At 36.2% G+C, this 15,559-nt stretch overlaps 1 protein-coding gene across 10 annotated transcripts in view; it reads right to left on the bottom strand.

Moving 5' to 3' along the window:
- BBX (BBX high mobility group box domain containing) overlaps positions 1 to 15,559 on the bottom strand; it is a 277,999-nt gene that overhangs the window by 73,779 nt on the left and 188,661 nt on the right. For all 10 annotated transcript variants that reach the window (XM_030836707.2, XM_030836705.2, XM_060298038.1 and 7 more), the window contains 2 exons: positions 6,832 to 7,027; positions 2,682 to 2,749 (listed from right to left, as the gene is read on the bottom strand). In XM_030836707.2, the coding sequence (XP_030692567.1) occupies positions 2,682 to 2,749; positions 6,832 to 7,027 (264 nt within the window). The remainder of the gene's footprint in view (positions 1 to 2,681; positions 2,750 to 6,831; positions 7,028 to 15,559) is intronic.

Below are 15,559 nucleotides of genomic sequence, written 5' to 3'. Positions count from 1 at the left end.
AATAAAATATTTCAGAATAAGAATTTTCTCGTGGCATTTTAAAAAGCCATTACGATTAGACCTCCTCTGCGGCAGAAGTTTTGTAAAATGTCACTTTATTTGACTGGTCCTACCTAATAGTATAAACAGACTTCATAGTAATTGTTCCAAATGTCAGAAGCATGAAATTTCTGTACTTCTCTCCTTATCTCATTATACTTATAATTTTCTTTTAAAAATATAAGTATGTATTCACTGTATTTGTCATCTGCCAATGTACATAAGCCCCTAAAGTTCTATGACTATGTCTACATATTTGGAATAAGACATTGCATAGAAATTAGGTGCTAAGTGAAATCTACTGATACCTATGACATAAACTCTCAAACTAATTATATTTAGAGACAGCATTATTTTATACAAATTTTGCTGCTTTATTATTTCAGTATCTCAAGATTATTTTCAATAATGACCTAAATATATCTGAGATGAAAAGTAGAGATTATGAAGAAAGAGTTGTATTCTTAGAAGTGGTTCTTAAAGACCTAAGTGCTGGCAACTTCTTCCTTAGCATAAATTCCCTTCTCCTGTATGGTTTACTTCTTTAAGCCATTTAACTTTATTTCTTTAGCTTGAGAATTTTCAAAACAGTTATATATGGAATTTAAGGAAAAAAATGTCATAAAGAATCTAGGGGTAAGACAGGAATAAAGACACAGACCTACTAGAGAATGGACTTGAGGATATGGGGAGGGGGAAGGGTAAGGTGTGACAAAGCGAGAGAGAGGCACGGACACATATACACTACCAAACGTAAGGTAGATAGCTAGTGGGAAGCAGCCGCATAGCATAGGGAGATCAGCTCGGTGCTTTGTGACCACCTGGAGGGGTGGGATAGGGAGGGTGTGAGGGAGGGAGATGTAAGAGGGAAGAGATATGGGAACATATGTATAGGTATAACTGATTCACTTTGTTATAAAGCAGAAACTAACACACCCTTGTAAAGCAATTATACTCCAATAAAGATGTAAAACAAACAAACAAACAAGAAAAACAGTTCCCCTTCGTCAGAAATGGAAGGCTGACCAATGCATGGTTTAAACTGCTTGTGTCAAACTCTGCTGTCCTTAAAAGCTGTGAGAAGAGCTATTCACTAAAAAGAGCCCAAGAGAGAAACTTTAATCAAAGAAAAAAAAGTATTCCTTTCTTTGACTAGCATTTACAGATAGATAGCATCTATCTGTAAGTTCTTAGATGTTTGTTTACATTTTTTCCTGAAAGTTAAAAGGAATGCTAATAGATATTGGGAAGAAAACTCCATTATTATCTAATCTGTTAGAAAAGATGATACTAACTCTCACAATATAGTGTATTCTTGGAAATCATGAGTCAGACTGTGTTGAAAGGTCAAATGTGCATTATTACTCCAACATTCACCTGTGGGAACATGCTTGGGATACTCTACACCCAAGTGAGAGTTAGTCTGCTTGCTATTAGGGAGCATCCATGTGTTAGAAAGTAAAATGATGCCAGAGAAGGCTATTGTGTGAGGAAGTATAAACATGCTGAATAATGAGTATGCAAAGGTACAAAGTGCCATGTTCACTTTTTCTAGCTAAAGATTAGTACAATGTAAATAACTACCAGTCCACCAAATTTACACATTTATTGCTACACTGAATTGAACAGAAATAAAAAGTTAAATCAAATTGAACATATGGTCAACTACTATGGATCCCAAATACAAACTGTAAATGATAAAAACCTTTTGTGATGTAAATATCTTATGTGGTATCCTCTAAAACGATTATCTGAATAGACTTCAACTGTAATCCATATAGCACGCACACGACTTAAAAAACAAAAGAAAGAAAGAAAGAAAAAAATATATATATATGCAATAAAATTGCTATTTTGTCCTAAATAGCAACTCTGGTTGGGGATTGAAAAACTTCCAGCTCAAGGACCTGAGTTTGGTAAAATAATATGATCTGCAGGTCACTGCATCTGGCCTCTGTTAAATGGGTCTGGAAAATAGAGGAATTCCACAAATGCAAACTATGCATGGCTACCGGATACTACCTGCCTATCAAAACCCTACTTAAAAATATTTAGCAAAAACAGCCCAATAACAATACAAGGGAATAAAAAATGAAACCAAGGTCATAAGGGCCTGGGTCCTTTTTCATTTTCCATTTTAAAAAATAAGCAATCTTGGAATGCCATGTTTCCTGATTTTCAAAAACAGGCGTTTGTATTTATTTAGGTACCAGAGAGACTGACAGTTTCATGCTTTTTTTAACTCTCATCTTTTCACTAGCAAGTCTAATGAGAACATCACAAAAGCAGAGAATGTTATGAATAGAATGAATGAATCATAGGATCCACCCTATGGACCCCATGACACAGTCATGGCAAATGCTAATTATCTGTACATTGCAAGTCTTATTCCTATGCTCAGGGAACCTCAAAATCTGCACCTGACTTGTGTTTGTGTCCTTTTGGGTTTATGTACCCCACTCTGTTACCCTCAAGGCACAACATAATGCACATAGAGATCTTAATGAAAACAATTAAAAGCAGAGTTTATTCATGAGCTGTAAAAAGTGAAACTGTAGAACTAACAGTGTGAACAGAACACAAATGTCTGTGTTCTCGACCCGCAGCAGGTGCAGAGTGGAGAGGGATGAGGGACCACTTACCTCGGGTGTACCAAGAGCATGTTCTCCGGCTAAAAGCAGCATGCTCAGGCCTCCCATTTGAGTAGGATCTAAATAAGTCAAAAACAAGTAAATCGTCAATTCATAACCACGAAGTACATATAGTCGAGTCGAAAAAGAATACTCACGAAGACTAGCAATCAGAAATCCAACAGAACCACATGTAACTTATTACAGAAAACTTCTGAAACTCTTTATGAAGGAAAAACCCGGGGTACATGTGCTTAGTACTCATACTTTTGTGAGCTTTTTAAATACCACTGCTGTCCACCATTCCAACAAAATACTTTCTTCAATACCACAGCTGTTTATAACATGAATTATCTCCTAATGTGATGCTTCTTTCCTTACTGCATGGGGAGTCTGGATGGATTTTTTTTTTTAAACGAAAGAGTGCTTATACTTGTCTTCTAAGAAACTTGAGATTGTTATTCTCAAATTGTTATTTCTGCCACATGATATCAGGCTGATAAAAAGAACAAGGCCATCAGAGGAACTAGAGAACAGGGAGGTATTTTACAAAGGGGACTCCAAAAATCTAGTGGGCTTTGTTCAAATATTCTTTCTTTAAAACTTTCAAAAATAAATTTAAATTAAACAATGATATATTTATAACATCTTAAATCTTAGGGGTACAGTTAGGCCCTTCCTTGAAAGGCCTCGAAATACCTTTAACATTGAAAATGAACCCTTTTTATACTACCAAAGATCTTTGTTTTCATTCCTTCAATAATCAACAGAAAAAGAAAGAGAAAATGAAAGCAAACTGGTAGATCTATGACCCAGGATTATATCTAAACAGGGGAAGTACAGACAATAAGAAACCTACAGACTTTAAGTTTGTCTTAAATGAATTAAATTTCAGAACTTCAATGAACTAACATATCTGAAACTGTCTAAGTCAGTGCTTATCCCAGTGCATATTGGTCCTCAATAAATGCACTTTTTATTTTAGTAATCTCTCTACAATTCAAAATGAGGACCGGGCATAGTGTTACCTGAAGACATTAAGGTGTCTCTCTTCTCTTTCTTTTTTTGATTTTTTTGTTTAAAGATATGCCCTTAAGTACATCTTTGAATACAATCTGTCTCAGGAACTCATGAAGCAACTCTGACCACATCTTACATATAGTCAAATTAAAAAAATATATATTTTTTTGAAAAAAGAATCTGAGGGGAAGGAAGGAAGGAAGGGAGGGAGGAAGGAAGGAAGAAAGGAAGGAAGGAGGTTAGGAACGGCTTAGTAGAGGGGAAAATATGTCACCAAACAATCAGGTGGTCACAAAACAGCTCCATATTGGAAGGTAGCCACGTAGGAATACACAGAGGAACATGAGCTGGTTTGCTGAAATAAGGCTCTCTGTTGTTGTTTTAAGAGCCCATCCTTAATTAAATGTTAAGTTTATGAACTATTTTGGCTGCTAAAAGAGACACGTAAATCTACTGGCAAATAAAAATCAGGGGAGAGAAATGAATTTAGCAGAAAGTAAAGGTGTACTTTGGTTCTTTGGGCAGCTAAATACTTTTGCAGCTGCCATTCTAGAGATCAGGAGTCTTGCATAATTGCATTCTAATAAAGATAAAAACGTGTTAGTGCATAATTGCATTCTAATAAAGATAAAAATGTGTTAGTTCAAATTATAAAGTAAAATAGGAACATACTTCCATAATTTATTTAACTTATATACCAATATGACTTTGCTGTATAGACACTAAAACACAGACAAGAAATCATCATCTTTTATATTAATTTATATAATGTTATTTGGATATATCAAAAATATATTTATATAAATAGCTGCTTTCCCTTCACCGAGAGGGCTTCTACTAAATTAAATTCTACATAGCTTTCCCTCCTTGGAAATTATACACTTGACTGCTTTGGGGTTATTCAAAATGCAAAATGTCATGTGACAAGGACTATTGGGAAAACAAAGCAAAATGAGATTCCATGCTGAGGAAAAGCATAAACTGGCCTCTAAAAGCCCTAAAGTATCCCCTAGATTTAAACAGCTAAGCACCATGTTTCAATTAAAGGCAAATTAATTTGCTTTCATTGTGTTAAAAAGGAACATCACACCAATGTTATCCGCTATACACTAGCTTAACAAGGGCTCTGATCACGGATTTCCAACATCCGTCACAGGCCCTTATATATAATGAGATAAATGTGAGAAAGTTGTTTTCCTTCTTTCCTGTATTTTGCTTAAAGAATGCTGTTTTTAAAAGCTGACTTGTAGGGGCTTCCCTGGTGACACAGTGATTAAGAATCTGCCTGCCAATGCAGGGGACACGGGTTCGATCCCTGGTCCGGAAAGATCCCACATGCTGCAGAGCAACTAAGCCCGTGCGCCACAACTACTGAGTCTGCGCTCTAGAGCCCTGTGAGCCACAACTACCGAGCCCACGAGCCGCAACTACTGAAGCCTGCGTGACTAGAGCCAGTGCTCTGCAACAAGAGAAGCCACCACAATGAGGAGCCCACGCACCGCAAAGAAGAGCAGACCCTGCTTGCCACAACTAGAAGAAAGCCCACGTGCAGCAACGAAGACCCAACACAGCCAAAAATAAATAATTAAATAAATAAATTTTAAAAAATAAAAAATAAAAGCTGACTTGTAAATATCCTGGTTGAAGTCTAGGTCCCACTTTAAATTTGTAGGTATAACAGGTAGATTAATAAACTGTCAGAAACGGTGCTACAGGCAGACATCTTTCACTGCTTTCTGTAGTTTATCTACAATTACTTTTGGTTTTTGAAGAGCCACTGTGTGCAAAAAAAAAAAAAAAAAAACCCTACATAGACCAATCTAGATTTAGAACTGGGAGAAAAAGCAATGGAAGATAAATGCTAATCAAAGGAATTTATTTAGAAGCCAGTAATAATATCCTCTTATTTGGTCCTGATGATAAAATGTTTTATAAGAGACTCTTACTGACACAATCTGGGGAGTCTAGAGAGCTCACCAAGACTACTAGCAAGTGGGTTGAAGCTAAAATTATACAAAGTAACAGCTAAAACAAGGACAGATTTCTATTCTGATTCCTCTGGGATATGCAAAAGCATCATTTTGGAAGCTCACCTAGAATTATACTACAGACACTTACATAACAATCACCTGAAGACTTTGTTCCCCCAGAATGCTGCCATTGCATCAGACTGCATTTCTTAGATTTATATATGACATCACCACACACTTTGTTATACCATGAATCACACACTACACTGTTAAATCTCATTAGGCCTACTGGCTATTAAAAAAATGAAGTGTCATCACAATACTGCTTAACTTCCATTCCCAAGCTTTCCATTTTGCAAACTGTTCAGAGCTCTCATCTTTAAGAAAATTTGCTTGTAATAATGAAACAGGAACCCTATAGCTCAACACCAACTTCAATGCTTCCATCCTGCCCAATCTCCCTATTTCATCCCGGAAAACTCCTCTCTTGATTACGGTATTGTAATAGCCATGGAAGATAGAATCATTTGCAGGGTGAATATAAATGCTTTATTTCATGGTAATAAATGCTGTAGCATTCCTTACCACCCAAAGAGTATTAAGGTCTCATAGCAAATGGGACCATCTGGAATGTTAAATTTGCCTGGCCCGTAACAGGAATGGGGGCCAGAGAGAGGGTAGGATGGAAATTCCCTCTAAGAAACAGCTGTCAGATCCATCACAGATTTGTGATAGAGTTGTTCATACTCTTGGTTTCGATGTTTAATAACCTCAGATGATCTACATAATTGTGTTTTTTTTGGTATCCAAGATAACTAAGGTGCTTACTGTGAATGAGTTTGTAAGCTATTTTGTTACATTATAAAATTCCCTGAGCTCCGGACAATCTCCACATTGCTGTCTGCTTTTCCGTAATGTCAATGTCAGGAATCCACACATATTTGTAATGACTCAACCACTTGGTCCATACCTCCTTTCTTTAACTTAACTATATTATATATACACATTCTATGTATGTTATACTCCAAAGCTTTAAGCTATGCTGCATATTTGCCATTGCTTCCTATTGGTTAAATTTTGCTTTTCTCTCTCTTTCTATTATCTGTTAAAAATACTGCCTAAATGAATTGACCTGTTCTTAAAGAACAGGTGAAATTAGTGTCTAAACTCACCAGCCATCCCAAAGTTAAGCTGAGGCATTTCTTCAGTCTTTGCTTTCTTGGGGCTTGACAAGTCTCTTGAAGAGTCAGACGGGAAGGCCCACAGTTTCTTCCGTGGATTGACAGTGGATGTTGGGGATTTCACAGGCTTGTTTGTGGTGGGACACCATTTGTAGCCAGGATTTGCTTTCATAAATGCATCTTTATACTATAAATAAAGAACAGATAACATACTTTAATTAACACATAGATTGAAAAAGTACCTTCACCTTACTCCCCTATTTAGATAATGAATGAGAAAAACACTTTCAGTAAGTTCTTTCCTTGTAGAAGAATGACAATCTCAGTACAGGGCTTTAGAGCTAGGACATGAATTTATCTGCTAGAAAGTTCATTTGTGGGATGAGGGTTCAGAGGCAACACATTTTGTATCTTTTAATCCTCTTCTTTTTTTTTTAGGATCTAAAAAGTTACCTGACCTTGGTAAAGAAAGGGAGTTATTCATAATGTGGTGTGTAAAGCAGCACCTATTTCAAAGTAGGTATCAAGTACCTTACAAAATGTGAGTCAGTCCCAGGGCCAGTAACTAGATTCTGCTCACTGCTTAATTTACTAAGTATGTTAAAAATTAAATCTGTGCTTTACTGTACAGGCAAATGCAGGGACACCTAACAGAGCAAAGTAATCAGTTGTGGGATAAAAGCACCAAGATCACGAATGGGAGAAGGGGAACAAAGTAGGGCAAACTGATGCAGAACGTTTTAGTTCTTTGAAGATGCAGGGCCATGTAGAAGAAAGAGTACTGGATGCAGACTCTGATGACCTGGGTTCAAAACCCACCTCTGCTATTAGCCAGCTGTGGACATTAAGCAAATTATACAACCTTTCTCAGCCTCAATTCTTCCATCTAAAAAGTGTAGCTGCACCTGGTAACATCCCAGGGTTTTGTAATGAGCACATGTGATCTCAAAAGTGAACATGCTGAGAGCTGTGATGTGTGATGTTGCAGATTAATCCATCACAAACTGTATGTCTTTATTTGGAGGTTTCAAACTTCACTGTTAATATCTTCCTTTCTCCTTCACTTTTCTGTGGTTTTTCTCCCTTTTCCCCAACTTGGCCATTTCTTTCCCTTTCCTGGCGATAATTAAACAAAAATATATTTCTTGCTATTCATGTTATATTACCAATGGTTATGTTATCTGATAAAATGTATTTTTCATGTATTCTTCAATGATTTTGTTATATTACTGCTAGATACCTTATTTAATTAATACAATTCTTTCAATCCCCTACACTTGCTTTTTAAAATGGTCACTCTGTGTGTAAAATTAATTTAGTGTAAGCTCAAAAGTTTATGAGTTTATCTAACTCATTAAAGAAAAAAAGGTTTATTTAATGAGTTTATCTAACTCATTAAAGAAAAAAAAGGTTCCTTTACCCTTAGTGTAAGAAAAGTATATGTAATCCAACTAACAAACTTTTTCCACCACTTCACTTTAAATCATATAAATGAAAATTGTACTGTAAATAATATAATGCAATGTTAGTAGTCAATGGTTTAGAATCACCCTTAATTCAAATTTTCTGAATAATCAATTTTTTTAACTAAAAGCTGTATATCTGCATATTGATACATAGGTACAGGAGGAAGGAAGGTAAGCGTAAAAAACAGTAAGATACAGTTCTACTTTTCCTACAAAAATAATTAAAATGGGATACAAGGCCAGATGCAAACTAGAATTTACCATCACATAACAGAATAAATTTGGAGGTATCAATGTAGTGTAAGAGGTACTCTATCCCAGCACATTCACATGCATGGGGGGATTTACATGTTAAGCTGAGGCAGACAAATAGCCTCGCCTGCTGTCTGGTGATGGAAAGTGACAAATGATAGGGTGAGATGAAAGCAGCAGGCACATGCATCATTATTTTGTCCCAGCAAAACGCACACGAGCTGGTCTGTCAGATGAAAAGTCATTTGGACAAAGGTCACCACTCTATAACGTAACAAAAGACTATCAAACAATTTAACATATTTGTCATAAGAAATTTTAAAAGTTTTGGGTACTTTCGGTGGTTTCTGAAGAAAAAAGTCCCAGGCTTCCCTGGTGGTGCAGTGGTTGAGAGTCTGCCTGCCGATGCAGGGGACACGGGTTCGTGCCCCGGTCCAGGAAGATCCCACATGGTGCGGAGCGGCTGGGCTCGTGAGCCATGGCCGCTGAGCCTGCACGTCCGGAGCCTGTGCTCCACAACAGGAGAGGCCACAACAGTGAGAGGCCCGCGTACCGCAAAAAAAAAAAAAAAAAAAAGAAGTCCCAATTCACAGATGGGACTACACAGATGGATGTCACTAGCCTTCAGATTTCTTCTGTTTCTTAGGTGTCCCCTTCCTCCCCTCCAATGTTGTCGATCTGCTAGGTAAGTTCTTTCCCAGTAAATATTACATCCTTTTCTAAGAATCACTTAGCAATTTGCTTTGATGAAAATCAACATGTGTAATGAAAATGATAATACTGTCATTCTTATGAATGAATTATTACCAGCATCAACTATTTTTAAAAGCACTGATGGTATTAATAAAGGCTAGCTTAAACTAACTTATGATGTGGAGCTGTGCTGAAGATAACATAAAGCAGAGACAATCACTGACCATAAACATCTCTTTCTCTTGCACTTATTCTACCCACCCATCCACATCCATCTCAATACTTTGTGAGGATCGACTAGGTGACAGACACTGGTTAGACACTGGGGACTAAAAGAGCATAAATTAGAGTCTCTGTCTTCAAACTGTTTACAATCCACAATCAGTAATCAAAATGTTACTTCTTCTTATACATGGTCCACGGACTTTCCCCTGGCTCAGGCATGAAAAATGGTTTGGCAGAGGGTTCGTAAAAGGGGAAGCTACCTATGTGTTGAAGAACAAAAGGCAAGAGAAACGCCTGGAGTATGTGAGGTTTTATGGAAAATGGTGACTGAGAATTCACTATGAGAGTCAATGCTCTATAAATGTATTACAATTTTAACCTTGCAGATTCTTAAACTCGATGTAAAACAACATTCATTAGCTCAGTCAAGTATATATTTGAGCAAAAGGGTTAAGAATGTAGGAGACAGAGAAAAGAATAACACACAGCCCTTGTCCTTAGATGGAGATGCCATAAATTCATGAAAAGACATACAGGTCAACACAAGCAGTGTATGAACACCAAGTGAGGGCGGAGGCAGGAAGAACCCTCAGCGTGTGAGGATGTCTGTCCTTGGAACTGGGCTCATCATCAATCAGTTGCTCTGATTCAGCTATAAGAGACAACAGAAAGGCTTAATCATTTGTTGTGATGAGGTTATTAGGAAAGGGATTACAGAGAAAGCTGAGTAAGGGAGAAATGAAAAAAGACTATATATAGTCTGAAGCAAATAGCTGAGTGAAAGTATTAGCAAGCTGGTCAACCATGTGGGCAAAAATCCATCAGCACAGGACTAAAAGGACCAAAGAGACAGGCCCACCCATCCAGATCCCCAAGGCAGGGCTTTCATGCTGGGGGTGGGAGGGGAAGCTCAGTTATCCTCCAAGAACATCAATCACAGGCTACTGGTCCTATCGCCTAGGTAACTAACCTCCTGCTAAAACACTGATTTTTTAAAATCGCCCATTAATATAAAAATTCCTATTTTATTTTTGCAAATTTCCAACTGATTAGATAACCTAAGTGAATTTACCTTATAGGCACAGATCCTGACTTACACAAGATGCTCAGTAAATGCTGGCTCCCTTCTGTCCACCCTCAACTACTACCACATTTCATTAGCAATGATAATATATCACTGTTATTCAATAATGGTATTAAATACATACCCTTTGCCACAGTATTCTGTCTACTTCATATATGACAATGGCATTACTATATACCAAAAGACAACACTCTATTATGTTAATCTTTAAAAAATTGGGTCTCAACATTACATACTTTTGCAGATCATTTATAAGAATGGGAAATCTGATCTTAAAAAGCACCTTAAGGAGAGATGTACTTATTAACTGTCTTCCAATTGTTTGTTTCTAATTGGAGGGGAGGGGATGTATCAAAAAGTCCAGGAGTATTTCTAGCTATTATTACATTCTAGATCTTCTCAACAGAGTGAAAGAGAATGATAACCCTGGTGAGGTCCAGTAATAAGGGACCCTGGGAATATCTATACAAATAAAGAGAGCTGATTCTGGTGCAAATATGTGAAATATCACCATGATAAAAAAAAAAAATCTACCAGAATTATGAAGGAGAGATTACAAAGGAATTATCTGATTTTTAAAGAGCTATAACACACTTTTAAATCTTAGAACTCTGCAGGGGGCTAAGTGAATCCCTAGCATAACAAATTTTGAGACAGCTAATGAATTTTGAGACAGCTGTACCTTTTCACATTGGCAGGCAGAAATCACATTATACAGGGTGGAAGAGGAGAGGAAGATATTTGAGAAGTGGCATTAATTTGTACTTCCTTAGTTTTAGGAACTTTCCCTCACAAAACTTTAAAACTTCTCATTTAGATCTGAATTATTCTTACTAGATATTTTAATAGGAAGAAAATTAATCAGACTTTTATATGACAGAACATTGAGTTAAGTTTACAGTCCAACAGAACAAAAATATTTCAAATTATACATTAACCTATAAAACTTTCATGTTAAAGCCACTCCAGTAAAAACTATACACTTCAAAAAGTGACTTGAATAAGTGACCAGGGAATTGTTTGGTTCTCTTGTAGGAAAGTCATAAAGGAAAAACTGAGTTGGCTACATATACAGTTGCCTAAATTGCCTATAAGGATTACTGTGGCAACGGCAGTTCATTTCAACATACGAAGTTTTTTAAAGGACAATTTTACTCCCTAATTTGGGTAAGGAGAAAGTCAGTTTAATCAGTTAGCACTATTTAAAAAGTACCAAAAATTTCAGAATTTCTTTTAAAATGTAATTTTGGTACATTTTAAAAGGTAGATAGGGATCTGGGTAAGAAAACTATCTACATTTCTGAAAATGTATGAATAGATAATTCATGTTAACTAATTTGAATTGTAAAATGTTTTCTTTAAAAAATATGTTCGCTTAGCTTTAGTAATTTCCTTAAACACTTTAAACCTTTTCTTCAAAAAATAGTTTATGACATGAATTTGCAATATTTCAAACGATACAAAAGTTAATTTTTACCTACATCCCTTTGAATGACCACAAATTCCAAAGTAATCAAGATTTACTGTAGGATATTGGCGTATTAGGTCCCTGAATCAATCCAAATATTAACATCTGAAACCAATACCAAAAATTAGTTTTAAGAGACTCAGTTTAAATTCTCAGTGTCACTCACTATGAGGTCTATTTTTTTTATCACTAGCTATGGGGTCTTTATAAAGTCCCTATAATTTTATTTGATTTGAATATTTAAATGGTAGTGTTTACTAACAATGGATTGATGTTTCTGAAATCAAGTAGTTAGCCCACTTAACGGAACACCTATTTTGTTAGGGATTATTAATCACATTGGACAGTATCTGCCAAGTTGGGCAAATGATGCATTTTAGTTTTGTTGATTCTTGTGTTTCAAAGACTAATTTTGTATTTCAGTAGCACTTCAGCGTGTTAACAGGCCCTAATAAAAACAGTAAAAGATTACTAGGTAAAGAAGTAACAAATACAAACAAACATAAGTTTGCTTATCAGAAACAACTAACGTTTGTATAGCATTTTAAACTTCAGACCATGCCTGTGCACACAATGCCTTATTTGCATCTTACCTCGACCCTGTGAGGGCAGGCATCTTTATTGCCATTTATAGATGTGGAAACTCAGAAAGGTCTGAGAATGGAGAAGGCCAAGTATGAGAACCCAAGCTCTACTACTATTAATTTGCTGCCCTGGATAAGTCACTTAAGTCCTCTGGGCCACAGTGTCCTCATCCTTAGCTTTCGGAAAATAACATCTAACTCATGGGATTATTCTTAGGATTAAATGAGTCAAATGCTTATAATGGAATCCTGGGCAGAATAAAGCAATACTCAAAACTTGATATTATTATTTCAAAAATAAACACTTGAATATTTTTTATAGTAAGAAAGTCCTGACATCTGGAACACAGGAATGGGAAAGGTCTCAGAAACAAAAAGTACTGGGAAACATGAAGCCCAAATCTTTGGTTTCACTACCCACCTCCCCGCAAAGTGCCGGGGCCCCTAATTAAGTGATACTCAGAAAACCCCACACAGAGTAAAGTCATTTCATTAGAGGCAGTCCAAAGCGGCTGACAGAAGAAAGAAATGTCAATTGACAGCTGAGGGTGGACCGAAAAGAAAGACTCATGGAAAAGCAAAGAGGAAATTCAAAAGAACAAAAGCGCTAAGAATCATTTAATATACAGATAAAAATATGACTGTAACTCAATTGTTCACAAAAGTCTCACCAAGTTACAGATTATAAAATTATTCTTGTAGAGAAACAATGGGTTGAAATTTTGAAAAAATTTAACAGGCATTCTGAAATTTTTAAGTAAGGAAGTATTTAAACAAAATATTACATAAAATTTCTGGGATAAATATATAAAATAAGAGTGTTTAAAGAAACAGCAAAGTTTCATCTACCTAGAAATCACTTTTGTGTAACACTTGTTTCTCCAGAATGTGGAGATAAATGAGCTGCTGCTCTAGCTTAGTAGTATGAAAGATGCCACAACATTCTTGTAAAAATACAAATTCTGTTAAGCATGATGTGATAATTAACAAAAACTGTTCAGAGTAATACATGAGAAAATGACGGTAAATCTTCTTTGGAGAAGAATACATTTCCGATGAAATCAAAGCAAGGGAATGAATATGTTAATTTTATCTCGAAGAAACATGGAGGAAGAACTGATCACTAAAGACCCCATGGAGATTTGTGGTGATAATCTCTCCTAGACTACTGACGACAACAGATACCAACATTTACGAAAGGCTATTACGGTTTCCCTTCAAGCTGTATTTTATTGAATTTAATTCCACAGCTTTTTATTGACATACAGCTGAACTTCCAACTTTTCAGGCCAGTCTCCCAAGATTTTTTGCCTTTATATCATCGTTTCCTGTTACTCTGATACAAATACCCCAGGCTTGGGGTAAAACTTTCTTGTTCTTGAAATTGTTCTCACTTTTCCATATCTGCTCTTATCCTTGCCTTTCTTCTAAATCCTGTACCAAAGCCTATGCCAAATTCTATCAACTTCATAAAGCCTTTTCTGAAATATCCCCAACCTGACCCCAACCTCTGCACAGGCAGACTCCTCCCGTAAGACCCACGACATGTTATTGTTACCATTTTTGACTGACTTACTCAAATCTCTAGTCTCTCAGCTGTCTAAAGTGAGCAGTATATACTACAAGGATGCTAGAGTCAAATAGGCAAGAGTATCCCAGGCTCCACCAATGTAGAGGTGGTCAAGATACGAACTCCAAAGAGCCTTAGATCCCTGCTCTGAAGAATGGGATAACTGACTTTACATGTTTGTGCTTAGGTAAAACATCCAGTCTGGAATGAACCAATTAATAAATGCATGCATTCTGCCTTATGCCTCAGATCCTACAAAAACCAAAGGAGGGGGTATTATAAAGGTCACTCAAAATTGCCTTAACTTTCCAGGTCCTCCCCTCTCCTTTGCACTGACTCTGCTCTACCTGAAGGACAACATATGTGATCCTCTACATTGACTGTCCATTAATTAACTATGACTATTAGTTTAAGTGACATGTGGAAGTTTCCAGCAATATCTTAGTCAAAAATGCAGGCTTATATTCATATATTTGTAAGGGAAAATGATAAAAGGAAAAATAATATTGTTTCTGGGTCTCCTAACAGGCAGTTGAAGAAGCTAGAGCCTGTGAATGTCCACAACACTGCACCATCGTGCACACTGCCGAATTTAAGAAAAGAACCCAGGTTATATCCTTAGGACAGTATTTTTTAAATTACTTATAACTAATTATTGCTCTAATGAGATTCATCAGAGAATATGAAACCCTCATTCAACCATTTTTTCAACAATGCCAATCAGTACTGGGAAATAATTCAAGAAACCGAAAACAAATCCCAAAACAGGTATGTCCTCTTACCAGATGCACAAATAGAAAATAATCAAAAAGCAAGGGAAGAGTCAGAGAAAGTTTTAACAGGTTAAAAAAAAACCCATCTCTTCAAAGTTGTATTAATTATTACTTTAAGAATATATTTTAAAAACAAGAAGAGAATGGAAAAAATTAAGTACTTCTCATTCAATTGGTAATGACAGAATAGATATTGGTGAACATCACATAACTATTTACACTCACATGCAAACTAAGCTGCAAGACTATGTCTTGTTCCTAATAGAGAACACATTTTAAATTGGGGGTTTAAAATTAAAAGGTTACACATATAAAAATTGTTTTAAAAATGACTGCCTGGAGAGAGGGGACCTTGAGGAACTGAGACCATATTTATCACAAACAATCGTTAAGACCCGGTACATTGAAGCCACCCAATAAGTTTTTGTTGACTGAACTGACATTTCAATTAAGGCTGCAATATTAACACAAAAAGCACCAGCACAATTACCTGCACTTTAACGTAATTTCAAAACCATTTGATCAATAAGTTGAAACAAGTATCACTTATGCCTAGAAACCAATTGTATAAAGGATTTTCAAAGCAACTGAACCTTCCACACTT

Source organism: Globicephala melas, chromosome 4 (genome assembly GCF_963455315.2).
Source record: "Globicephala melas chromosome 4, mGloMel1.2, whole genome shotgun sequence".
Taxonomy (NCBI): domain Eukaryota; kingdom Metazoa; phylum Chordata; class Mammalia; order Artiodactyla; family Delphinidae; genus Globicephala; species Globicephala melas.
Note: the sequence above shows the minus strand (reverse complement) of the source record. Positions and strands in the feature narration are given on the sequence as shown.